This window comes from Perca flavescens, chromosome 7 (assembly GCF_004354835.1).
Source record: "Perca flavescens isolate YP-PL-M2 chromosome 7, PFLA_1.0, whole genome shotgun sequence".
In the NCBI taxonomy this organism is placed as follows: domain Eukaryota; kingdom Metazoa; phylum Chordata; class Actinopteri; order Perciformes; family Percidae; genus Perca; species Perca flavescens.
The window spans coordinates 16171210-16197711 of record NC_041337.1 but is presented as its reverse complement, the minus strand read 5'-3'; the positions used below and the strand labels follow the sequence as shown (position 1 = coordinate 16197711).

Here is a 26502-nt window from a genome sequence, read left to right as displayed (position 1 = left end):
AAATGTCAATACGTTTTATTATAGATTTGTTTTCTATAATTCAGCAGCTCAGCTTGTATAAAACCCTTGATCCCACAAACATTTCATAAATAAATAGAACAAAATAGATTACATTCACAAAACATTATTTCCATTTACCCACACATTCATTGGTGCCTATCTTCATTAGAAATTCATAGTGGAAAAAAAAAAAATAATCACAAAAGCAACATTCCAAGTTTTACTTTACATAGTGGCGTGCCAGAGACTGACAAACACAGAAAAGTTAATTTAGGGAAACCAAATGAAGGCCATTTCCAATTTCCTGGAGCGTAACTATCCTCCTGTAAGCTAGATGTTTAAAGTTTTGAAAGTTATTAGTTTTACCCAAGGCATTTCATTAGCTTTAACTCTTTCCTGCAATTCTCTTTGTTTGCTTCTTTGCTGGAGCTCTTGCATCACTTCTGGTACTTTCTCTTCATTACCTGTGTATGAATATATGAGTCAACAGTCAGAATCATTCATTCATACAAAATGTGAAGACCCAGAGAGAATTAAATTTGGTTTAACAGGAAGCTATTCAAAGCAGCAACCTGTGGCGTATTACAAATCCCTCTTTAAAAATCGAGCCTATAGCGACATTATGTTCCATCCTTCCCCTGACTTAAAGTAAAACTTAGTGCCACATAAAGACAAACACATACAAAAGTGAAGAGAAAAATTGAAAAGGTGCTTGGAGTATTGCATCACATAGAAAATGTACCTATTATTTGTACTGGCACTCCACTGTGATTTGACACATGCCAGCACACTGTGTACTACAAATGCTCTGTGGGCACTGACTGAGACTTCTCTGTCACATAAAGTTGGTGGCAGGTGAACTAACAAGAAGTGCATGTGACTGACACTGAAAAGAGGGCTTACACACAAAGCGTTTGTTCAGTTCACAGAAGTTCTGCTTCATCATCGTCATCCTCAGAGCCTGAGGGTCCCTGGCGAACTTCTTCGTACCACTTGTTGGTCAGGGTCTTCATTTGGATTCGGCCATGTAACAAGTCCTGTGAGAGACACATTAAACACACAAATCGGCACATCAGCTCACATTCAAGAATAAATGAACAAACGGAAACATTGACTATATAAAACTATGAACACATAAATAAATGCCCTGGCCAAAATCCAATTTGATGAAGCTTTCTCTGAGAGAAGGTGATTTTACATAAAATATCTTGTTGGTATATGTTTGGCTGAGTTTGAAATTTTTCCCCATGCCTTTGTTTTATAATGTATGACTTGTGCACCAGCAATTTGGGAGGGAATTACTATAAATAATAATAATTACACGGGCTGCTACACAAGGAGGTGATATGTAATGGATTATTATTATGGTATACAGTGTGTACCCTTCAGCAGAGGTTTGACAATCACCATTTCCTTAAGGCAGCGATAGGAAATGAACAGAGGTGACTACAATATATTTCTTAAAGTTGCAAAACAACAAACTATGGGGGATATTTACTTAGCCTACACTAAATAATAATAATAATAATAATAATAATAATAATAATAATTATTATTATTATTATTATTATTGAATAAGTATTAGGACATGCAATGTGTCACCAAGTAAGCAGAGCTTCATTAGCTGTGCCATTCTGAAGAGTAAAAACAGGTCTAATTTATCAGATATGGACATAGTCTGTGCTTTTAGCAGGGTTTCTGCAGGTTTCAACAAATCAAATGTAAGACTTTTTAAGACCTTTATGAATGAAATTTAAGACCTATATCATGACATTAAAGTACAATGAAATGCAGAGTCACAAAAGTAATTAAAGTAAATAAATGTATTCAAATTGAATAAAAAGCAACAGAGTAATAATAATCTGTACATCATATACAGCGAATTATATTTGGACTATCGAAAGAAAAAACTACAACACCACAAAAAAAAAAAAAAAAAAAAAAAGCATTTCAATGAGCAAAGAGGTAGCGTTACATGGACATATGGGTCAGCCAATCTGTTTTTAATATTACAGGGAAGAATAGTAGAAACCGCCTCAGTGAGCTGAAAAAGGCTGCAGACGACAGGCTCTCACTGTGGTTTGTGACCAGTACACCCTCGAACATGTCATCACGGTACATAACTTTACCTTGCCACCAAACTTTTACACCTGCTTTTCCCAGACGTTACATTTCAGATGCATTGTCCCCTGCCACAGTGGTCGAGTCAGCAGTGATATATTAGGTGCAAAGGATATTTAGAAATCAACATTCCCTGTTCCCATATTTTGTGCTTTTTAAAAAAGGAAAAACCTTTAAAAACATTAACATTACAAATATGTTTAAGGGATTGTGACTAAGGCCCAGGTGACTTAGATAATTTCTGTCTCCGTCTCTTACCTCTTGGGTGAGCCTGCGAGTGAAGAAGGGGTTAAGGTATTTAGCGTCAAGCCACATAAAGCCCTTCAGATCTTGTCTCTGGTAGATATGAGCCTCGTACTCCTCCTCTGTTAGTTCTGATAGGTGCTCTGACTCAATGGTATTACCCTGGAGAGAAAGGAGGAGCAAAGAGAGGGGCAGTCAGATCAATAGATACAAAGAGCTGAAAGGAGAGGGACCAACAAATGAGGCAGGGGTGAAAGAGATGGAGGAGAGGAAGGTCAGTGCAGGGAAAAGTCAAAGTTACAGGAGAGCAAGGAGGGGTTCGAGTCGAGGTCACACACAGAATGACCAGAGATGTGGGGGAAAGAGCAGAGAGAACAAAGAGAGGGAATGACATCAAAGAGGCCATGAGAGCCGTGAGGAAAAATGGAGGTGGTCTAGTTGTTGGTAGTCCGGGGTTTAACACCAAGTAGGGCTGCACAATCAATCACAATTTTATCCAAATCGCAATATGGACAGATCCTCGCAAAAATCCCACTATAATCATTTGAATATTTTTCAATGAAAATGAGAATAATGATACAAAAAATATCATTCCCTCCAATATCGTGAATCATATCGCAATTGCAATATCAGTCAAAAGCATCGCAATTAGATATCGTCCTCATATCACGCAGCCCTAACACTAAGCTTTGGAAGACTTCAAATACTGAATAGAAAAGTCATGCAAACACAGCACCACATGCCGCCAGTGACTTCAATGGTAGGATGTACTTCAAAAGAAAGACCCATTATCCAGAGTTCAAGCTAACAGAGTCAACTGAAATATTAAACCCAATAGCTTTTATATTCTGGTGTATCTGGGAAATGTATTAATGTCAGTTAGGGTTTATTTGTGCTTTTCAAAGTTTTGTGTGCATCTCTGTGATGAGAGCGGTTTGCTCCCTGCTGATTCAGTGCCCTTCACACAAACCACAACCAACCCTTTGATGATTTTCCCTCTAAAGAGAACAGTAAGGATATGAAGGCAGACGAGAGGATGGCGCAGCTATTACCAATGCAGCCAACAAGCTCGCTGTGCAAGTGTCTACAGATCGGAGTGGAATCAAAGCGCTTTCAAACATTACCATTTTCTCTGTCTTGCTGAGATTGATGTCTTTCTTGCTCTTACGCCTCGACTGGCTTTCCTCAATGTCCATGATGCGAATGAGTGGCATGGTCCCGCCGCCCATGAGGAGGATGGTAAAGAGAACAATGATGATGGTGGTGGTACCGATTAGCTGACGTTTCTCAATGGGCTCCAGGCCCAGATGAAGGCTCAACGCGTAGGGGATAGCACCTCGCAAACCTACCAGACAAAGAAAAAGACGAAGGAATGGGACTATGAAATGGCTACATGAGAACACACGTACTTGAAAATGTTTATCCGTATAAACATTGTAAATATTATTAAAATGTACATTTACTTATATAATGTAAACTTAAATCTGGACATGCTAAATATATTTTAATTGCTTGTTTTTTAAAATATATGCAAATAGCAATTTATTTAATTACGGATGAATCTGCCGGTTTTTTTTTTCTGTTGACTGATTAATCGTTTTGTCCATAAAATGTCAGAAAATAGTGAAAAATGCTCATTTAACCAATGTCCCAAAATGTAGACAAGTCCGTTTACTATCATACATTATGACATAGAAAAGCAGGACATTTTCACATTTGAGAAGCTGGAATCAGAGAAGGTTTACTTGCTAAATGACAACAACAAAAAAACAATCAATTATCAAAACAGTTTAATTTCCTGCCAATTGGCTTATCAATTAAATCGACCAGCTCTCAAAGACATGCACACTATGTTAGGGCAATGATCAAGGCTTGGACACTAGCAAAGAGCTGACTGCCAGACATTCTTGTGATACATCAGAATTAGGGCCCTGTCTTGCACCCGTGTCAAGTGTCTTTTCTAGTTAAAGACAATGACAAAAGTCAATTTTCCCATCCCGCGCCCACGTCGTTTAAATAGCAAATGCACCTGCGCCCAACTTTGCGCCCATGGGCGTGCTGGTCTTACAGGGAGGTGTATTCAGGTGAATTCTTGGCGTATTGCTATCTTGAGACAGCGTAAAGTGATCGTGCCATTGAACAACAAAAACCTGATATAAAGTCAATAATGCAGAATTTCATTCGTTATTTTAACAGCACGTTAGTAAAATGGGCATGCACACTAATCTTGTTACACACACACACAAACACACAAAAGATTAAAAATAAAAATATTACAATGTAAAATAGTATTATTGTGTATATCTATATATTTTGTATTACATGTTATGGTTACTGGTGCTTTGACTTAACGCACGAGCAGATCAGTTTCTTCTGCTGAAAATCTCTCCTTCCTGCTTAGCAAATCCACCATTATAATAGCAATGTGCCAAGGTACAAACGCGCCTGGCTTATAAAGGGAATGGGAGAGGACACTCTGATTGCCGTTAAACTAAACGCCCTAAACGCTCCTGCGCAAGAGATCGGCCCAAAGGGTTCACTCTATCATCTCACCACTAAACCACATGATGAACATCATTTTGGGTGTGATCTTGTGGTCTCTGAAAAAGTTCAGCAGGAACGTCAGAGGGAAGATGTTTACTGCACGGCCGAGAAGAACCAGGACCTACGGAGAGAACAACAGCGGTCACACTGACAATCATGGGGGGAAAAAAATGGGAATGATCATGATCACCATGAGTTAAATGGACATTCAGATAACATTTAAAAAAAAAAGTGCAAGAGCCCTTACTATGCACCAGATCACGAAAGATAATTCAAACTTATGAGGGAAGCTGAAGATGGAGAGACCAAGGAAGGCAAACACACATGTCTCTGGAGAGAAAAAAAAAAAAAAAAAAAAGTTTGTTGAGAATTGATTGTTAAGTAAAAAACAAAAAGGAAAAGAAGATGGGATTCACCGACCACACATGAAGGCCATTGTGCGCAGTGTCTGCTGCATGAGGATCTGGGTGACAGGAGACAAGTTGTGATGGGTGTAGTGTGACATCACAATTCCCGCAAAGAGGATGGACATTATTCCTGTAGGTGAAGAGAAAGAATGGCATAAAAAAAAAAAAAAAAGTCCTATAGAAGTAATGCATCAATGAGTATGTGCCTGTGTAGAAGTGTACCCACCAGACAGTTTGATGCCTTCTGCCAGGCCATAGGGCAGGTACGCAAAGATGATCATCATACCAAACTCCAGTGAAGGAGTCTTCCTCAGATCAAAGTGTTTTAGAAACTAATCAGTGAGTTAGGGAATTTAAATAAGATGACAAACACATAGGAGTTTAAAGTTCACACACACACACACACACACACACACACACACACACACACACACACACACACACACACACACACACACACACACACACACACACACACACACACACACACACACACACACACACACACACACACACACACACACACACACACACACACACAATTAGTCCGGATACAAGAGCCGATATGAGTCCGGTGAGGGTTCCCAGAGCAGCAGAACCAAAAAACATTTTAAGGAAATAACCCATTGCTTGCCAAAACGTCTCCCATCCTGTTACCATCGAGTTGTCTGAGCGGGAAAAGCCCTCCGCCGTGCTGAAAGACAAAAGAAGAAAAAAAGACAAATTAAGCCACAATTTTACATTTACATATCCTGTGTTGTAATACCTCTATCTGACCCTAGATGGCAGAAAAACTCCACCAATGAATCTTAAAATTCACAAAATTAGAGTGCGTGCAGAGTTGTAATCCTGCCATCAAACTTCTGTTCGCTAAACAGAGGTCAGCTGTATTGTATTACCCCAGTGACTTAACAGGAAATTATTGTGACAACTGGCAACAATAATTTGTTTTTGAATGTCAAATGTGCATCTTAAAAGAGTAGCGTGAGTTTTGGCACACCTAGACGCATTGACACTTAAAACATTGATGCAAAAAACATGTGAGCTACCAAATTCTCTCACTTGATTGGTTCTTTGGACTTAAACTTAGTTGAGGGAAAAGAATTTATCATCATGTGTGCATCCCAAATAAATTGCATTCTGTAGGTTTTATAAATAGACTAAATTTACAGCATTATGTATTTATTCATATTTTAAGTTTGTATTTTTATACATTTTATTTATTTAATATATTTTGACGTTCCTCTGTTCTGTGGTGACAATAAAACAAACAAGTTTATTTTTAAACTGCATTATCATATTACTTTAGTGAGGACTCATAAATAACTACAAATAACTAATGTTAGGGAAATCTGTTAGTTTTTGTTACGAGTTTCTTGATTATTATTTTTTTTTAAATATATATTGGCCGATATTTCGGAATATGGGATTTTTAAATCACCAAATATCTGTATCGGTATCGGCCTTAAAAATCCTTTATCAGTCGGGCTCTAATTTAAATCGTTTTTATAATAACAGTATTCCAGACAAACAGCCAGGCAACACAGTGCAATTAATAATCAGATTGTAATGCTTATTAACAACCTCCCAAGCAAAGGCATTAGCTGCTTGGCTGTAATAAACTACTGGGCCAAACTGTAGTAAGTAGCTTTCTAAGAAAGCCAGTCTGAGAGGTGCTAACAACAAGCAAACCGCCAGGCCTGTTCAGCCTATCCATTATTCATGCGTTCATTTACTCTACGGGGGCATGCAGACACTTGAGATCACTTTGCACATTTAGCTGGTTGTGAGTAAGAGAGATAAGGCAGGAATCAAGTCAGTGCAAAGACTGCAGATAGGATGACGGTAATGCAGACAAACAAGGGACTTCTGCCAACGCTGTTTCTGTCAAACTTGTCTGTCAAGAATTTGTGTTGGCGTGTCCTGTTTGTTGATACAGGACAATGCTCAAACAATTCCCAAAGAGTGATACTCTAAGTAGACGGTCCCCTATGACTACAGTAGATTCCATGACACTTGTACTTAAACATATGGGCAGCAAAACATATAGGCAGCAAAAGAACTCTCCCCCCCCCTCCCATTACTGGAAGTTTCTGGTAGGACACAGATACTATGAAAACATTCCAACAAAAATCCTCATCTGTGAATGCCCTCCACATTTGTCAGATCACCACTAAGTCCCAGCTTTTGGAATTCACATTTAGCATCCTATAAATTTGAAACCATGGGGGTGTAGCTGTTTAAACTGTTTTTTGTGATTTTACTGCGTTTTTATTTTTTTAAACCCTCTTTTTATTGAGAAATACAGATTATGAACAGACACATCGTTACAGATATGACTTTTTCCTTTTTCTTGCACATAAAGAAAAGGTAATCCCATTCTACACGGTCAAAAGCTTTTTCCGCGTCTAACGACACCACAACTTCTGGTACAACATTAGGTGAAGGACTGTAAAGTACATTTAAAAGACGTCGCACATTAGAAAATAAGTAACGCCCTCTAATGAAACCTGTCTGGTCGGTTGAAATCAGGCATGACAAGGGTGCCTCCAATTGCATCGCTAACAGTTTCAAAAGTATTTTAACATCAGAATTTAACAGTGATACAGGTCGGTATGAACCACATTTAAATGCGTCCCTACCAGGTTTCAGCAAAAGTGTAATAGATGCTTCGGTAAGGGATCCAGGTAATTTACCTTGGGACAAGGAATGGTTAAACATATCTAATAACAGGGGGGCTAGTTGACCAGAAGATTTCTTATAAAAATCAATAGGGAAGCCATCGGGCCCTGGGGCCTTCCCATTTTGCATTGAAGAGATGGCAAAGGCAACTTCTTCAAGGCTTAGCGGTTGATCTAATTGCTCTTTTTGGCCATCAGAGAGGGTAGGAACTCGTATTTTATCAAAGAAATTCACAAAGACTGATGCGTCTTTAAGTGATTCTGAATTATACAAATCAAAATAGTAGTCTTTAAAAATATCATTTATTTTGAGAGGATCTGTAGTCAGTTTTCCTGTCGTATCTTCGATTTGAGAAATATGTTGTGATGTCGATTTAGATTTTAGTCGATGAGCTAAAAGCCGGCCCGCCTTTTCACCATGTTCATAAAACATCCCACGCGAACGCATAATAAGTTGCTCTGTTTCCGAAGTAGAAAGTAAATTATATTGAGTTTGGAGGTCAATTCTTTCTTTATAGAGTGATGGGCTTGGAGATGTGGAACACTTCATATCTAGATCAAATATCAAATCTATTAACGGTTGTCTTTTTTTTTTTTCTTTCTCTATTCTGGTAGGCCGAATATGCTATTATTTCCCCTCTAATAACCACTTTAAATGTTTCCCAAAGTAATGACGGAGAAACTGAGTCTGACTTATTAGTTTCCAAAAACCTGCTGATGGCTACAGAGATTAAATTGCAGAACTTCCCATCTGACAGTAATGTAGCATTAAAGTGCCACTGAGGACGACCAGTGTAGTTGTGATCGAAAGAGAGATCCATAAGTATGGGGGCGTGGTCTGATTCTACGATGCCGCCGTATTCAACCTTCTCCAAGAAGCCCATCAGTTTTTTATCAATAAAAAAGTAATCAATTCTTGAGTACGAGTGATGGACGTTAGAATAAAAAGAAAAGGTCTTACACTGAGGATTCAAAAAGCGCCAGGGATCCACACATGCTGCATGATCGAAAAATCTTGAAAATGTACTGGCCATTTTTGAAAGGGTATGTACTTTAGGGTTGGATCTGTCTAAGTTGGGGTCTATGACACAGTTAAAGTCACCCCCTAAAATCAAAAAATGATAATTTAGATCTGGCAATTTACCGACAAGTTGTTGCACAAACCCCACATCATCCCAGTTAGGAGCGTACAAGTTCACTAGTATAAGCGGTGTCTGGAGAATCCGTCCGGGGACAATAACATAGCGGCCTTGTGGATCAGATATAGCACCAGATGAGGTAAACTGAATTCTCTTGTGTATTAGTATTGCTGTCCCTCTTGCTTTAGAATTAAAGCTAGAGTGAAAGATTTGTCCCACCCACTGCCTTTTTAAACGTAGTTGATCAGATTTACGTAGGTGGGTTTCCTGAAGGAATATAATATCAGATTTTAAATTCTTAAGGTGGGTAAATATTTTAGATCTCTTTACTGGACTGTTGAGCCCTTTAACGTTCCATGATACAAACCTGATCGCTGACCCCCCACACCTACCCTTTAAATTGTTAGTCATAGCTACACAATAAAGTTATGAATACAGTGTGCATGACTCGTTTTGTTCATAACCATGCACACGTCACGCCTACCTCCCTCAACAGACAGCATATAATGAAACCCAAAAAGTTTACAGTAAATATAGAAAAGAAAAAAAGGTCCAGTCGTTAGCCCCCACATCCCCAAAACATTCCCTTTCTCTGCCAAACTGGCAGCACGCAGGATTCGTCCCCCTTCTGAACACTTCCAACAATTCACCTTAATCTCCTAAACTTTGCTTTTGAGAGCTCCTGACTAAAATGGAACAAACAAACTCTGAACATAAATCAAGCTCCAGTATTCAGCCCTATGTAATAACACGTGAACATGCCCTAATAGAATAACAAATCTGAATGTCTTAAAACACCCAGGGTTAATCATACATAACAACGTAGCAAATCAAGAATTACTGTAGGCGACACTGCGTTAGCTATGACTGTTACTTTACCCGGCGTCATTGAATAGCCAGCGTTCAGTTAGTCCTCATGTTCAGGACCAGCAGAGATGCCGGCCTTCCTCTCAATACTACGAGTGTAAAACGCCTCAGCCTCCGACGGTGTCTCAAACATCAGTGTATCCCCTCCATAAGACACTAGTAGGCGCGCTGGGTAGAGAAGCCTGAATTGGATTCCCTTCTGATACAGGGCTGATTTGACGTTCTTGTAGGCTGTACGTTTCTTAGAGAGGTTAGCACTGAGGTCAGGATATAGTCTTAGTGCATGTCCCTTATACTGCATCTCATTCTGTCTAGCCCAGCGTAGTGCCTTCTCCCGGTCTTGATATTTATGGAAAGCAACGATGATGGCTCGAGGTGGCTGCCCATCTTTGGGTTTCTGCAGTAGAGCGCGGTGCGCCCGGTCCAGTTCGGGCGGGGTGGCAAACACCTGGTTCCCCATCATGTCCTTCAACAGCGTAGAGACGAAAGTTACCATATCACCGTTGGGTTCACTGCCCTCTGGCACATTTATTATAACGGAGGTTTGCCCTCCGAGAAGTTCTCCAAGTCGTCGATGGGTCTACCAGTGTAGCATTCACCGCCTGTAGTTCAGAGACGGCTTTCTCCACTTTAGAGAGGGCTTCAAAGTTCTCGCCTGCAGTGATCTCCACAGATGTAACTCTTTGTCCCAGTGTATCCACCATTTCCCGAAAGCTAGCTATAGATGACTGGATAGGTGCCAGAGATGCTTGAATGAGTGTAGCCATGTCTTCTTTGAGATTTTCGCGTTGTTTTTCCATTTCTGCTGTTAGCATCGCAGCGAGTTCGCTGCTAGCTGTAGCCGACGCCATATTAGCCACTTTGCTACTCAGCATTGGTTTCTTCGGCTCTGTATCTCCTCTGGTCTTTTGAGAGCTCGGCATGTTCCGAACGTGCAATTTCGGTAATAAATGAGAAAAAATAAACCAACTGAAACTGTTAACTCGACGCCAGTACGTATATTAGAGAGTTTTTATCGCAGTTAAATCCAAAGTATTAGGAGCTTCTCGTTGGCACGTCTTGTCACTACATGATCCAAACCGGAATCCGTGATTTTACTGTGTTCTTTTTATGTTTTCATTATTTTTGATTGTACAGCACTTTGGTTATTGGTTCGTGTGTGTGTGTGTGTGTGTGTGTGGCAGCAGGTGAGGAAATTAAGATAAGAAAAATACTGAAAACCATGGCCATATGTCTTAATCATTAAGAATTGATTTTGGCTCCAAGTAATTCTGAGAGACTGCGTTAGGGAAGTTTTGAGTTACAGAAAGGTAAACCGAATTGTAAATACAATGTTTGTCTAATTTTTAGAACAGAGTATAGAGAAAGTATATTGGCGTCACTGATGCCTTCTTCCACAAAATGAAATCTATTAGAGACGTCAGTCAGAGTGTGCATGTAAGCATGATTGTGTGTGTGTCTCTGTGTATGCAAAATTTTAGACAGCAGCTGTACTATATGTTTAAGCCTTTTTTATAGCATCTACAGACTTTGTGCACATCGTTCTTTGAGTGGCTGGTGGGTGAAAACCTGTGTAAGCATCATTCATGGGTAAATGTGCCAATGTTGTCCCGCGGAGGATAAACTAGCCCCAAGGGAGTGGATAGAGACTCTTACTTTGTGAGGACAATGGAGACGGCGTCGTTAAGGATGCTCTCACCGAACACCAGCATGTTGAGGACCGGGTCCACGTTGAGGGCGTTAAAGATGGCGATGGTAGCTACAGGGTCTACAGCGGAGATCAGTGAGCCAAAGGCAAAGCTACAGCAAGTAGAGTGAAAATTTAGACACTTTTACAGCCATAAACATACTTGGGAGAAATAAGAAACTAACACAAATGGGCAACAAAGGGACACAGCATAGCTAATTTGGGTATGTAGGTCAAAGGGAGGCAGAAAAGAAATCTGTCACAAACAAGGAAGCACGTGTTCGCTAAGGTGGCCTAATCATACAAATTGTCACTTTAACAATTGCCACAATTTTTTAAGAATATAAAACATCCTGTCCCAGAATATTAGGGCTCATCTTAATTTGGCTAAGAGTTCACAATGCATTCAAGAGTTATGACAGCCAGTGTAAATAGACCACACCTGCAATGATTTTGTAAAAAAAAAAAAAAAAAAAAAAAAAAAAAAGTCTAGGAAAGCACTATGAAACAAAATTTGTTTTTTTTAATGAACTGTATAGTTTTTTTGTTGAGTTGTTTTTATCAAAAGGCACAATCTTTTTCACTTCTTCAATTAATTAGTTTGTGTGTGTGTTGTGTAACTTGTGCAAGTAAATAAACAAACTAAAACAATGAAGTTTTTTCAGAGCATCTCTGTCGGCTGGATTATCCTACTGTCTGGAACTCACTAATAGTTCAACTATTATGTTTCAGAGGGCTTGGTTCTTAAGGTGAACTGAAGGGGTCAGTGGGTGATGTTATTATTATGATATGCTAATATCCAATTTCCCTATAAATCATTTTGGACAGTGTTTTTCTATGCTACTTAGAGTGGAACACTCGTACTCACCTATCAGTCATAGACATCTTATAAATTACATCAGCCTGAGAAAAAAACATACCAAGACACAGACACACACATTGTTAAGAGTTGCAACACAGAGATCTAGTTGTCGACATCCGTAGTGCAAGAAATATTCTGAACGATTAAGAGATAATGGAGGCCTACACTTTTAACAACTTTCTTAACTCTTAACGCACCAGCACACCTACAACACACAATTCAAAAAACAGTTAATTTCATGCTCAAAATCACACATTGAAAACTAAACTAACACTAATTTTCAAAATACAATAATTCACTAACACAATACACTATGTCCACCAAAACAATGCAAACATGTCTCAAAATCTAATAATTCTTCCAAAACACTAACACATGTTTTGGTCTTGGTTGAGCTTGTGTATAAAAGAAGTTCAAGCTTTTTAAATGTGTGTTAACTGTATGCATTTTGTGTTAACTGTATAGCCTACACAGATTTATGTTGTGCTAACTGTGTTACGAGTTTAGAAAAGTTGTTACAAGTTTTGAAAAAAATTGTCATAGCAATCGTAAAAAAATTTAACAAGCTATTCCAGGAAAGTCAAAGAGGAACTATTTAATTGTGACATGTAAACAAATTCACACTGCTTTTCTGAACAGGCCCTGGCAATGCCAGAGTTATTGAGAGATACTACAACAATCCTCACCTGCCCAAGGAAATAGATACCTCCTCCGACTATGAAGGCAGAGATAGTTGTGCCAATCACAGCAAAGAGAGTAATGGAGCCAATGTTCTGGAAGAAGTTACCCTGAACATACATGAACACACCGCTTAAGTATTCATGGGGTTTAGTAGCATGACATTTAAAGTTACATTGTGTTACATAACATGTAGCAAGCATTAAAATGAAAAGTAGAGCACAGTACAGGTACAGAGAAAATAGGCATCATTTTGCTCTAAGAAATGGAGCAGACATGTATCTATAAATCATCTAATCAAATAACTGATAAAATGTTATGAGCCACCTTTTTGAATGTGCCAAGTTATGATAATATATAACAATTGTTACAATACAGAAAAAACATAACTGACAGAAAGAAGAACTGCTTATGCTATAATGCTTTCATGTCATAGCAAGTCTGAGCAAACTTAAAAAGTTCTTTTATTGTCTTAATTTACTGCATATTGTAAAGATGTTGTTATGAACTTGCTCTGCACATTTGGATATTGTTACTTTACTTGTTACAACTGTAAACTGTTGATTTGGACTAAAAAAATATAACTTATTTTTTACATGCATCACATTCAATTGTCAATCCTTATTTTACATCTTGAGCCATGCAAATTCAGAATCATGCACACACTCTGCCATACCTTGTGTAAAGAGTATCCAGATTCAAAGATGATGGGAGGCAGGAGCAAAAGGAAGAACATGTTGGGTCGGAACATTTCCTCCTCCTTTTAGAGTAGGACAGAGAAACAGTTACATTCAATCGACAGTAAAACAGTAGCAGTGGTCAGGTAACAGACAAGTGATTCTAACCTTGGCTTGCAGTTGCACACTGACTAATTGTAACAAATTGTAGTGGTAAAGGAAAAAATGCCAAGTCCAACAAGCTGGGAGCTGCGAGAACATTCAGAAATCCTTCAGAATGATTAAATTACAAAGTACAATCAACAGGAAATATGCAAATTGAACAAATTACTTATTTCCAAAGTGATTATTTAGTTTGATACACATTCTGTCATGTTTTACCATCTTGATGCTAAAGCTAATCAGTGCCATCACATATGTTATATATCTAATTATGCTTGTGTGACTGAATGACAACACACATGCTTGTGGTTATTACACAATCCTCAAGTATTGCCGACTATTCATCTGACTGATGAAGGCCGGTTCAGTGATCATCAGCTGACTAAATTTGTAGACATAAGGAAGGGAAAGGGTGATGAGGGAGGCCATGTCTAAGCTGTGACAGACCGACGGACACACGGACACACACACACAGACACACACACACAGACACACACACACAGACACACACACAGACACACACACAGACACACACACACACAATAATGAAATCATTGTTGGTTCACAGCTAAATGGGCCAGCCTCCAAGATCAGGCGTAGGCATCATGTGGCCATGCATTACGCTCTGGCTGCCAATGTGTCTGTGCATGATGTGCCATGTGTTCGTGTGTGTTCGTGTGTGTTCGTTCGTGCGTGCGTGTGTGTTTTCTGTGCATAATCTAGGTTAGTAATGTAAAAGTCATTATACGGTATGCACTAATGAATGTTCATAGGGAAGACCTATTTCTGGGCCGTGGTTGACCCTGCAGTCGTGTCTGTCAGGAAGATAGAAGAGGGCAAGCCCATATTTACTCCATCCAATCAACAATATCTTTCATTGTATTATAGGAGCCATTTTTGACAGCTGGTAGAGCTGACTCTCGACCCCAATAACCCCACAAGAAGATGGACATGAAGACAATTACTTCCTAAAAAGTATCTATTTTTTTCTCTAAATATTACAGAGATATGATTTGCTATAGGTTAGCAATTAATAACTGCTGAGAGGTGAGCATGATTTACTTTCCTCTGACAGGCATAATTTTAATCTACAATTACCCATTATTTGACATATAATGCTAAGTTTTAATTAACTATTCAAAAGGAAGGACAGTGCTGGCAATTTATCAAAACCATGATGACATGACTAGTTCATAATCTTCCGAATTAATTATTTCTCATCTAACCAATTAAATAGGGCTATTACCCAAAGAAGCATGATGGGATTGGAAAATGAGATGAGACAATACCACAGCACATTATTTAAAGACCGTGCACCGACTTTTGGCTGTAAGGATGTTAACTTTGGCTCTAATGGTACACCACCAATTAATGGTATGATTTGACGACACTGACCTACACTACTGATGCAACAAATAGGTCAGGAATAGAGGATAGCTTATACAGAATGTATGCTGGAGTAAAAGGCTATGCTCAAGCTTACTTTGTATCATTATTCATTTCAATTTCAGGAAAATTAGGCCAACAAGGACTGCTCCCAGATTACTACTTTTCTTGACATTTATCTCTGGCCAAACTTTACCCTTCAGGACAGATGAAAGGTCAGTAATGAATATTAACACCTGAGACACAAGAAGGTATACCATGCATGCACTACAACCTGACATCTGCAGCTGTACTCCTGCATGTATGCACGCATGCTCATGTTTCCCTGCCACATATAGTGATGTCTACTGGAGTGAGTGAAGCAGACACAGACCTGCATATACACATACATTTAAATAAGCAGATGTCAGCATGCTAGTGCGTCGTATTATTTGTTGATAAAAGTCTAATATTAGTAGGGCTGCAATTAAGGGATACAATTATTGTCAATTAATCTGTTAATTACTTTTTTGATTAACTGATTAATCATTCAGTTAACAAAATGTCCAATACAATTTCGTCAATTTACATCAATATAAAACAAAAAGCAGCAAATCATCACATTTGAGAAGTTCAAACCATCACATCTCTGGTCTGGAATGTTTGCTTAATGAATGACTCAAATGATTACTCAATTATAAGTAATCGATTCTGCACTAGATTTAAGGATATTTAATGCTAATTTAATGCACTAGATTGACCTAGTCCTGAAACCATGAGTAAAGATGTGACCTGAGAAGGCATTATGAGATTTCAGGCATGCTGATATTCATGGACAGTGGAGAAATATATGTTGTAAGAGAAGGGAAGATGAAATGGATAAAACCAGAGAGCATAGAAGAGGGAAGTGCTGAGACAGAGCTTGAACTAAATGAGAAAAGATGAATGCCAAAGATGAAGGGAGCACAGAAACAGAGATAACAGAAAAGATATGAGCAGGAACGATGGAGAGACCTTCGCGTACAGGCTCCCTGGAGGCCCGGCTTTGACACAGTGACATCACCACATGGGAAAAAGGCCCCTGAAACCACAATTAAAACTGTTCTCCCTGTGTCGCTCTTTCCCCAGCGTGGGAAAGATCTATTAAAAGGATGTGCTGCCCTTTGAGGCTTAAAACACACCACTGCAGCCACTGAGGAGATTGAGGCAACATAATACAGTACAGACAGAAAACTAAATTATTATCTGGAGTACACTGTAGATGTATATACAAATATACACACCTATGTATCCCTCTCTGTGCTTTGCCTAGGAGACAAATTGCTGCTGCATGTTACATCTTACCAGTATGCTATTTCTTCAATCTGTGTCAGAGCACAGGGGAGAGATGGGCAGATGAGAGAAAAGGAGAAGCAGTGAACAGTCCCAGAAAAGCACATAAGGGAAAAGCTTCTCTTTATATGCTGGATTGTAGGGAGAGGACTTGAGATAGAGGGGTTGGTAACAAAAAGCACAGAAAGCAGTTTGGTGGTGAAAGGCTAGTGATGACAGGATGCTGCTGCCTGAGGGGGTTGTACACCCTTGGTGGTTTAGTGGGGCAGCCCTGGAGGCTTGCTAGATTAGCCAAGTGCGGCATCTTTAGAAACATGCTAGTTGGAAGAGATAGCGCCAGCATTAAAAGATGACGCATCCAGTTTAAACCTGCAAAATGAGCTAGTTATTGAAAAAAGACAGATGCATTCCATTGACTGTGGTGGTAAAATATGGATGTATGCACAATTTCAAGAGTTTCAGTTGAAAAAAATAATGCTGACAGAATCACAGTTTTGCCACCGGCTGTGTTGCTCACTGAACAGGTTATATGGTGCATCCTGCTCTTAGGGGCTCTCTCAAAAACAAATAGGTCAGACATAATGGATTTGCATCAAGGCCTGGGTTTTTTGAAGTCTCCAAAGACTTACAAACCACTTAGCATATCCATGCCCCTGCAAAGAAGCTGCTGCATATCACATTGTAACTTCATTACACTCTGCTGAGACTGTTTTTATCAAGCTGTGTAGTGATAACAGGTCATGAAGCCACTGCCTACTATATATGGACAGATGAGCAGGTCTGCTTAATGTGATACACAGAGATAGCAGTCTAGAGATTCACAGGACAGGGGAAACTGGGGAAAGGGGCTCTGGTTACTAGTAGTACGCCGATGACTCAGCAACACCCAGGGGCCCCCAGGCTAAAAAACAATGGGCCCCAGTGTGCAAGAAACATTGACACAACCTGTCCTCTTTTCTCCCCTCTCCCTCACTCTGCATCTCTCCCTCTACATCTCTTGTGAATTTATCTCATTCACTGGCAGAGAACAAGGAATGTTAATTGAAGGCTGTGAGAACCAGGAGCAAAATGGAGGGACACAGTGGGGAAAGATAGCAAAGAATGGTGTGCTTCACTATGGCTAGGTAACAGAGTGGAGATAGAGAGATGCGAGTTGTGACAAAAACAGTGGCCAGGAAATGAATAACTGAGCAAAAAGAATGGCACAGAAAGACAGATGGAAATCTACAGCACAGAGAGGAGAGATGCTTGTTTATTGGGTTGGTGGTGGGTGGGGAGTTCCCAGAGAATTTGCTGTAGGATAAGTGAGTCATATAAGACCTAGACAAAGTGGTTATATACTATAGGCGTGATGCATTATGTTTTCAATAAGCAAACACTTGAGAGCAATGCAGACCTTTTTTCCCCCCACACTCTTTGCAGTTAATACCACGATTGCAGTGGGTGTAGCTCTTTCGTTTATGGCTGTGAAGCAACTATGTCATGCATTTCATATGTGTTCATGGGTTTGTTTAAGTGTGTCGTGGGTGGAGGAAGGTGGCTGTATGAATTAAACCAAACTTAGCACCATTAACTGTGTTAACCGAGAACAACAATTGTAGCCAGTGCAGTGTGGACACAAAGAGCTGTGAAGCAGGGTGTGTTCAAGAGTGAAACTATACCTTCCAGTTGGCCAGTTCCTGGAACTCAATGATCTTAATGAAGCCTCCCATTAGAATTCCTGGAGAGATTTAGGAGAAACAAAAAACAATACCACGGTTTAAATATTTAACTACTTCATATGAATATTTCAATATAACTAGAATACAGATGAGAGAGTGGGAATTTTGCTATTTTAGTGGTTAAAACAAACGGAACCCTGGCAAATGTCCACCATAGTTCAGGGAAAAATTAGCTATGAAGAGTGAAAAGGGCTACTGTCGTAGTTTTGTCATAGCGAAAGTCCCCTTGGGCTTTCATTTCTCTTTGTTACACAGCCCAGGAGAACATTAATTAAAAGCTTGAGGAAAACACAAATATGTATAAAGAGCAGGGAAAGAGACAGAGATAAGATGGAAAAAGAAACAAAAGCATCAACGCATTGTGTAAGACCCGGATACATGCAGGCAGATCGAAGAGGAAAACACACAATAGGTAATTGAGAAAGAGGAAGGGATGGGGGAGGAAGAGCAGCCCTTCCTAATATGTAAGCAACAAGCTTTGTCTCACATGAAGCTCAGGAAAGAGGAAGAGGCCTTCAGGGTCAAGTCAGATTGTGAGTTTGAGTGAGTGTAACTGCACAAATATGTAAAAAAGGGATAGGAAGTAGAGTTAACATAAAGTGACCTCCCACAAGAACTAAAATAAATCTTTTTACAACAAAGTACTTCCTAAATCTTGGATAAGGCTGCCAGTGATACCATTGGGTTGGCCATTACTCATTGTAAAAGACACACATTTGACTTAGACGTAAATTATTTTAGTACTGTATCCTTACAGTGGTTTTAATCCACAGCTGGACACACACAAATGGGCAATAATTTTAAGAATTTTCTATGACATACAATATGTACAAGAGAGAAAACACAAGGAAGAGTGACTGGAGTAAAATATGTAAATTATGAGAACAGACATCAACTTTCAAATCAAATCTAAATACAGAAACAATGAACACTCCTAGACCTGGGAGAGTAACATGTTCCACAAGAAGTACTCACCAAGGGACACGACAGCCACACTCTCTGGGAGAAAATGCAGTTTGAACTTGATAAGCAGGTGCACCAATATGATGCAGATACCTGGGGTGAGATGAGAGAAAAGAACACTGAATGAATATTTAGGACAAATACATCCATGTCCCAAACATCATGTCACACCAACTTAGATCAGCCCAAAATAGCCCCCACATCATATAATGTTAAGATCATTTCTCTGGCTGCTTTCCTTCACACAAACTACTGTAGACTGGACAGGGATGTCTGAATAAAAATGCATATATATCTAACTTTATGTCCTATTGAAAGTCTAAATGGATACTTTAATTCACATCATACTAGTCTATGGAAAAAAATGAAGTTCAAATACAGTTGCTTGACATAAATATGCCAACAAAGCAGTTGCTTGACATTTAAAATTAGAGTTCTGAGACTGTACAATAAAAATAATAGCCCACAATTAAAACATCAAATTAGGTTGTGACAGTACGATAGACAACCATGCATATAAATGTGCTGAAACGGCGCATACGCATATTAGCACGATTATGACGACAAACTCCAAGGCCATAATGAAGTAAACGGCAATTTATACATATGGCAGAAATGCAGTGCAGCAAACGAGATAGTCATAAGACACAGTGTATGCAACACTGAAGCCAGCAGAAGTACATAATGTTAATATGGGTTCCCAGAAGTGCTTTTTAGAACTAATGTGTACTTTCTTTATTTTACTCTGAGGTGGCCTCTCATTTATTGAGCTATACCATCTCAATCAAACCACTGATGAGATGGCATTTACTTCACAAGACAAATGACTGCATGTTGTGCTTCCTGCAAGCAATAAAACATTTGCTACCTTAAACATTTGGTTCAAGACTAAGTAACATGCTTATGTGTCTACAAAGTGAATTAGTCTAATTGGTAACCTTATGCATGATTTATGCCAAATTGTTGGTACACTTACAGTGGTAAGCCTGTGACTTAACCTTCAGTGAGCTAAAGTGCATAATGGATACTATGTTTCTGAAGAAGCTCTTTGTGAACTTACACATACTGTATTGATATCAGAGGTGTAGTGGTAAAAAAAGAGGTGGGTAAACTATAAAATCCGGTGGACCACGACGTGGTCACCCGGTACGGTGGGCCACTGCCTACTGGTGTATGTGTATCCTGATGACATCGCTATAGGTTATCATTTGATGGTACTACCAAGGATATCACTGGTTGTTCCCTCATCATAGGTCACACGATCACTATTCAATTCATACATTAATCTAAATTATTGTTGAAGAGACTCAAGAAGGAATAATATGGTTGTAATCTATAAAGTTTACTAAATGACAAAACAGATAGAACAACAATATTTAAGAGAGATAGAGAGGGAGGCTTATATCCAGGGCTTCCAATGCAATGCACTTGTACATAATGATTAGGGTTTAGGGATTTGGGATTATTTTCATAGTCGATTAATCTGTTAAATATTTTCGCTTAAGATTAATCGATTAGTTGTTTGGTCTATAATATGTCAGAAAAATGTGGATCATTGTTTCCCAAAAGCCCAGGATGACGTCCTCAAATGTCTTGTTTTGTCCATCGGATCACCAACAAAATCCTGGTCCTCACCTACTAAGCCCTCCACCATCTGGCCCCCTCATACCTCACTGACCTCCTCTCCCCGTACCAACCCTCAGGGTCCCTCAGATCCACCTCAGCTGGTCTCCTCTCCATCCAAAAGTCAAAACTCCGCAGTTTTGGGGACAGAGCATTCTCCAGAGCAGCTCCCAGGCTCTGGAACTCCCCCCCCAAGAGATCCGCACCTCTGAGTCCCTCACCATCTTCCAGTCCCACCTCAAGACCCATCTCTTCACCTCTGCCTATCCCTAGCCCCACGCCCCCCTCCCTTTTCATCTGTGCCTGAATCTTGTTTTGTTTGTTTTGTTCTGGTTTTATAATTTACCCTGCCCTGTAAAGCGACTTTGAGTCTGTGAAAAGCGCTATATAAATTAAATTTATTATTATTATTATATGACCAAGTTGAGGCATGTGTTGGCATTCTGAGTGCCTCCATGCTGCACTGTCACTGGACATCCGGTGATACACAGGGATGAGCTTCTTATGGTGATCATTCAAAAGACCAATATTTAGAACATTGGAGAAAGCAATCAAAGTAGACTAAATTGTTATTAGACACATTATCTTCACACTGTCAGAGATACAAAGAAGAGACAGATCCTGACTAAACACAGGCTCAGTGACCACCAACTGGGTCAGACAGACAGGTCAGAGAGAGAGACAGGCTCAGTGACCACCAACAGAGGTGCACTTCCTCCTCCACTGGGAAAAAGTATCTTCACTAAGAGAATTACACCTTGGAAAAATAACCAAAAAAAGTTACCACCAGAAAAGAAGCTGGTAGTTCTCCTAGGAGAGGGGACAGCAGCTCTTCTGACAGCTAAACATGGATCTGAGGGACTCACAACCACTTTAGGATCCCAAAATTACAGATTGGTTTAGTATTTTATAGTAATTATAGTAGAATAGTATATATGTGACACCTACATATTTAATATATGACATGTAGGCTATGAAGAGAGAGAGAGAGAGAGAGAGAGAAAGAGTCAGTCTGATTACCTCCGCTGTCTGATATCTCCTGTTTTCTGAATGATAGTTGACACATCGACGTCCTATGTGAAGGCATTTCATCCTCTGCTGTAATCCCCTGCTGGGTCTTCTTGCTAATAACAACTGTTTTCGTCTTCTCTGAGGTGATTTTCGACCGTTTGACGCATTTCTTTCGACATTCTGAACTACCGCGGAAATGTTCATCAGCCAATGAGATTGCGCATTTAGAGTTAAATCCCCCCTTTTACTTTCACAACTGGATGCTTATGAAAAGTAAATGACCATATTTGGATCCGACAGCATTACACAGGATTGTAGAGGAGAGAGAGAGAGCTTTCCAACGGTATATGAGATGACAGGGTGCAGACAGCAATCGCGGAGCAGCGGGATGATTTAGAACGCCAACTTTTGTTGAATTTAGGAGAAAGTGTAGTAAAATAAAGACCTAAATGTGTATTTTTTACTTTTTTCACCACAAGTCTGAAAGAATATATGTTACTGAAGACAAATAGCCCAAAATCTCAAAATTGACCAGTGAAAAAAAAAAAAAATGTTTTTGCCTGCATTAAGCCCCCAAGCGTTGACTTCAAGGCAACGCTTCGACCATTGACTTCATGACTTCAAGGCACCTAACCATTGCCTAATCCTAGTGCCTTCCAGGCATCGCTGCCTGGAAGGCAACGTTGGGGGCTGAAACACCAAACACCGCAAGAGATTGGTCAACACCAAAGCCGGTCTACGGAAAGCCGTTCCACTCCCTATCCAGCCCCATTGTACCGGATTTTGGTTGCAGTTCCACCAGAGTTCCACTGGGGGTGATCACGGTCCAGTGCAAAATGAATGGGACTCTATGGAGCTAGACGGCTAAATGTGTCTCTTTCGCCTGATTGTCGTTGAGAAACCTCAGATTTGATTGTAGTTTTTGCAAGATCAACATGGGTTATAGGTCGAAAGTTGATGTCCTTTTGATTTCTTACAGGGTGAGTCGTTGTAGCCCATAACACGCTAGCATTCTGCTAATGAATGCTGATTGGTCAGTGAAGGACTGATTAAGATCGGAGATCCCGTTTGACGGCATCCGAAGCAGAACCTGAATATCAGAGTGAATATTTTGGTGTGGTCTTTAAAACATTAGCAAACCTCTTTCTAGCACGTATATTGACAGGGAGAGCCTAACCTGTCAGCTGTGTTGTCGATGCCTCGAGAGAACAAAGGAAGCAACTCAGAGCTCGCCGTAAAGCAGTATCTCTGGCCGTATATGTGTATGACGTCATTGACATTTTAAAAGGCTTTTTAGAACAAAAAAGCCACTTTAAAAAAATCTAACACACAGCAGTGTGTATTTTCTTAGCCTCCTCTTTCGAATGCAACATTCAAATTACTAGACAAAAAATTATATCCTGAGAAAAGTGGGTTTTGAGGGGTATAGCTCCATAGAGTCCCATTCATTCTGCACTGGCCTGTGAGCGCCTCCTATATGGAACTCTGGTGGAACTGCAACCAGTTCAGAAGCCGGAAGTAACGAGGGAGTGGAACTTCTTCCTATATTAGAAATCTTTGGTCAACACTGACAGTAATGCAGCGCAATATGAAATATTTCGTCTTAGATTTAACAACTTATGAAACTAATATAGAACAATTTGAAACTAAAACGACATAAGCTTAATTTAAAACGGCTTAGGCACTATATGCTAGAGGTGGATACACGCAATTTAGAGGTGGATAAACGCACTTTGGAGGTGGGTAAATGCTATTTCCGAATTTTGGGAGGTGCGCAAACGGCGTTTACGTGCGTTTAGCCTCCACTACATCCCTGATTGATATGTAACCACATCCTTTGCTTTATCCACTTCCTTCATGCTGAATCACCATCCACTGATTTAATGAACTGCTAAAGTGGTTGTGTATTTTCCCTCCATTATTAGCTGTATGAGGTGTAAGTTATGTAAATTGCGTAAACCACAGTGATCATATTTGCCACTGTGGATATATTTCCGTCTTCCTTGCTATCCTGTATGCTCAGAAGGACACTAGGCTAGGACTAGATTTCTCTTGTAAAACAATGTGCGTGAGGATAAAAACGGTGAGCATGCTGACAGTTACACATACTCAGCGATGCAGCAACAGAGAGACTACCAACCAATAACCAGCAGGCTGAAGAATATGGTCAGCCCGCTAGACTGCTCTTCTTCCTGGGCCTTGACCCCTGTCTGTACAGGCAGAATGGGCTTGACGGTTGGGGGTGCCGGGGTCGTCGGCTTGACAGCAGGTGTTGTAGAGTGGAGGGTCTCGTTGCCGTAGTTATCGGTGTCATTGGACTTGCTGGAAGGAGACAGGAGAAAAAGCATGTTGATGTGATGTATACAATTGATCTATAGATCAATAAAGATATGGCTTTGGATTCCATATACATCACAAATCATTCAAATCACTTTTTTTTTAAGCATTCATGGAGAGGATGTACGGTCTATATCTGTATGTGGCTATGTCTATATTGCTATGTGTGTAATTTTGTATGTTTCTGTGTACTGGCTGTGGAAATATTTTTCCCTCTATGACAATAAATCTAACCTAATCTATTTTTTAAAGCTCTGTTGAACAATATAGTGTTAAATTGAAGAGCAGAGATACCCCAGTTGGAAATAAAAGCCCTTATTTATACACCGACCTAACCCCTCCTAAACTTTAATATTATTATTATTGAGGTGCAATTAGTGTAAACCAGTACATTTTACAACTAAAGTTACTTCATTTGAACCTGAACGTTACTTACTTTAATCCTAAGTGTTATAACACCTGACTACACTAGAGAGACTCAAAAGAAAGGGCCTTAGAAAAGTGTGATCTAGGCAGGCTTTTGTTTATAGCTAGCTATATATCTGTCAAGCCAAAAAGCTATCATTTTATACCACCGGTTTTTGTTTAATTTTGTACAATTTTTCTGTACGTACTGTTGTAGGTTAATTTAGCAATGTGTCTTTAGTTGTTCGTTAACGTTAGCTAGATTTCGGTAACGTCACATTGGAAACCGTAACATTAAAAACAAGCTATTGCTAGCTAGCTACAATATTGGGCTAAGTTACTCCAAAGTGAGAGCACGCAAACCTGACAGAGTGTCCATCCTTCTGTGGGCCGATTGAATCGTGTCCATCTTCTTTTTTATTTGTTACTAATGTTTGCTGGTTTTCAACTTGAGCATGGTGCACATCCCCTCCGTCATCATCTCTCTCATGCAGGTCCAACGAGTTTTCCCTCTCGGCTTGCTCTGGCACGCATGGATTAACAAATAACAGCAAAAAGGACAGCAACACAACTTTATGGTTAACACCGTGCATTCTCAAACCAGTGCATTTAACCCCAAAAACTACGTTTTGTAATTAAAAAGACTGGAAGTTCCATGTCCACAGCTCAATGAATCTGTTGACATCATAACTCCACTTCCTGGTAAAGGTATTTTGTAGGGAGTTGTAGTCTTTACTTTGCATAAATGACCTGAGAGTCTAGCAAAGACACAAACGCACGCAGTTTGATAAAATCATTGTCAAACAAATATATATGTTTCTGTCAAAGTGGATAAGATTCTACTTTTAATAGTATAAATAAAGTGACGATAGTTCACAGTAAACCCTGGTGCACTCGATTTCCCATAAGCCATTGTAGTGTAGCGTCACCCGTCCACCTGCTGTTTCAAGGATACTGTAGTTTTATTGTAACTTGCATTAATTACCCGCAGATGTAAAACACATGCAACTTGGTATGAGTAGTATTATTATCAGATGGGTGCAAATTATATATATATATATATATATATATATATATATATATATATATATATACAGTGCTGCTCATAAGTATTCATACCCATGCTAAAGTTGACTAAAAAGAGGAATAAAAAAATAATCTTTTGGAAATTGATCTTAATGCCTTAATTAAAAAAATAGGAAAAACCTTTTAAGGACACCAATTTTTTTTTTGAATGAATAATGTATTGTAAATAATAAATGTTCTTCCTTAAAATACAGGGGCCATAATTATACATACGCCTATGTTAAATTCCCAGGCTAACCTTAAAATGTTGGATTTTTCCTCATTTTTTTAATTAAAGCATTAAGATCAATTTCCAAAACAAGATTTTTGTATTCCTCTTTTTAGTCAACTTTACATGGGGTATGAATACTTATGAGCAGCACTATATATATATATATATATATATATATATATATATATATATACTGCAAAAGTGTAGAAGTGCTATGAAAGCTGTAATGGCCACCGAATATAAGTGTATGATGATCTTGCAGTGGCCTATAACACCCCTGCAATAAATCCTAACTTTATGCTATAAATCCAATTAAAATGACAAGAGATCAGTTTTTGTTTTATTGAAACTGTTGATTTAGCTTATGGTCATTTTGGACT

The 26502-nt window shown here is 39.3% G+C and overlaps 1 protein-coding gene across 1 annotated transcript; it reads right to left on the bottom strand.

The window, feature by feature from the left end:
- On the bottom strand, positions 1 to 25516 carry slc9a8 (solute carrier family 9 member 8). Its single transcript, XM_028583983.1, has 17 exons — positions 25189 to 25516; positions 24224 to 24405; positions 19462 to 19542; positions 18427 to 18485; positions 13906 to 13989; positions 13238 to 13339; positions 12558 to 12592; positions 11659 to 11802; positions 5871 to 6009; positions 5542 to 5647; positions 5329 to 5445; positions 5156 to 5238; positions 4918 to 5029; positions 3489 to 3709; positions 2380 to 2526; positions 904 to 1037; positions 1 to 464 (listed from the first exon to the last, which is right to left on the bottom strand). Exons 1-16 carry the CDS (start codon positions 25416 to 25418, stop codon positions 924 to 926), a joined length of 1956 nt encoding a protein of 651 aa, XP_028439784.1. The 5' UTR covers positions 25419 to 25516; the 3' UTR covers positions 1 to 464; positions 904 to 923.
- Positions 25517 to 26502: the final 986 nt, after the last annotated feature.

Excerpts from the sequence above, each read along its gene's own strand:
- slc9a8 (XM_028583983.1), bottom strand. The coding sequence starts at position 25,418 with ATGCACGGTGTTAACCATAAAGTTGTGTTGCTGTCCTTTTTGCTGTTA. Across the intron at positions 18,486-19,461 it reads TGTGGCTGTCGTGTCCCTTG|GAATTCTAATGGGAGGCTTC; the intron begins GTGAGTACTTCT and ends AAATCTCTCCAG. Across the intron at positions 5,239-5,328 it reads CACAATGGCCTTCATGTGTG|AGACATGTGTGTTTGCCTTC; the intron begins GTCGGTGAATCC and ends TTTTCTCTCCAG.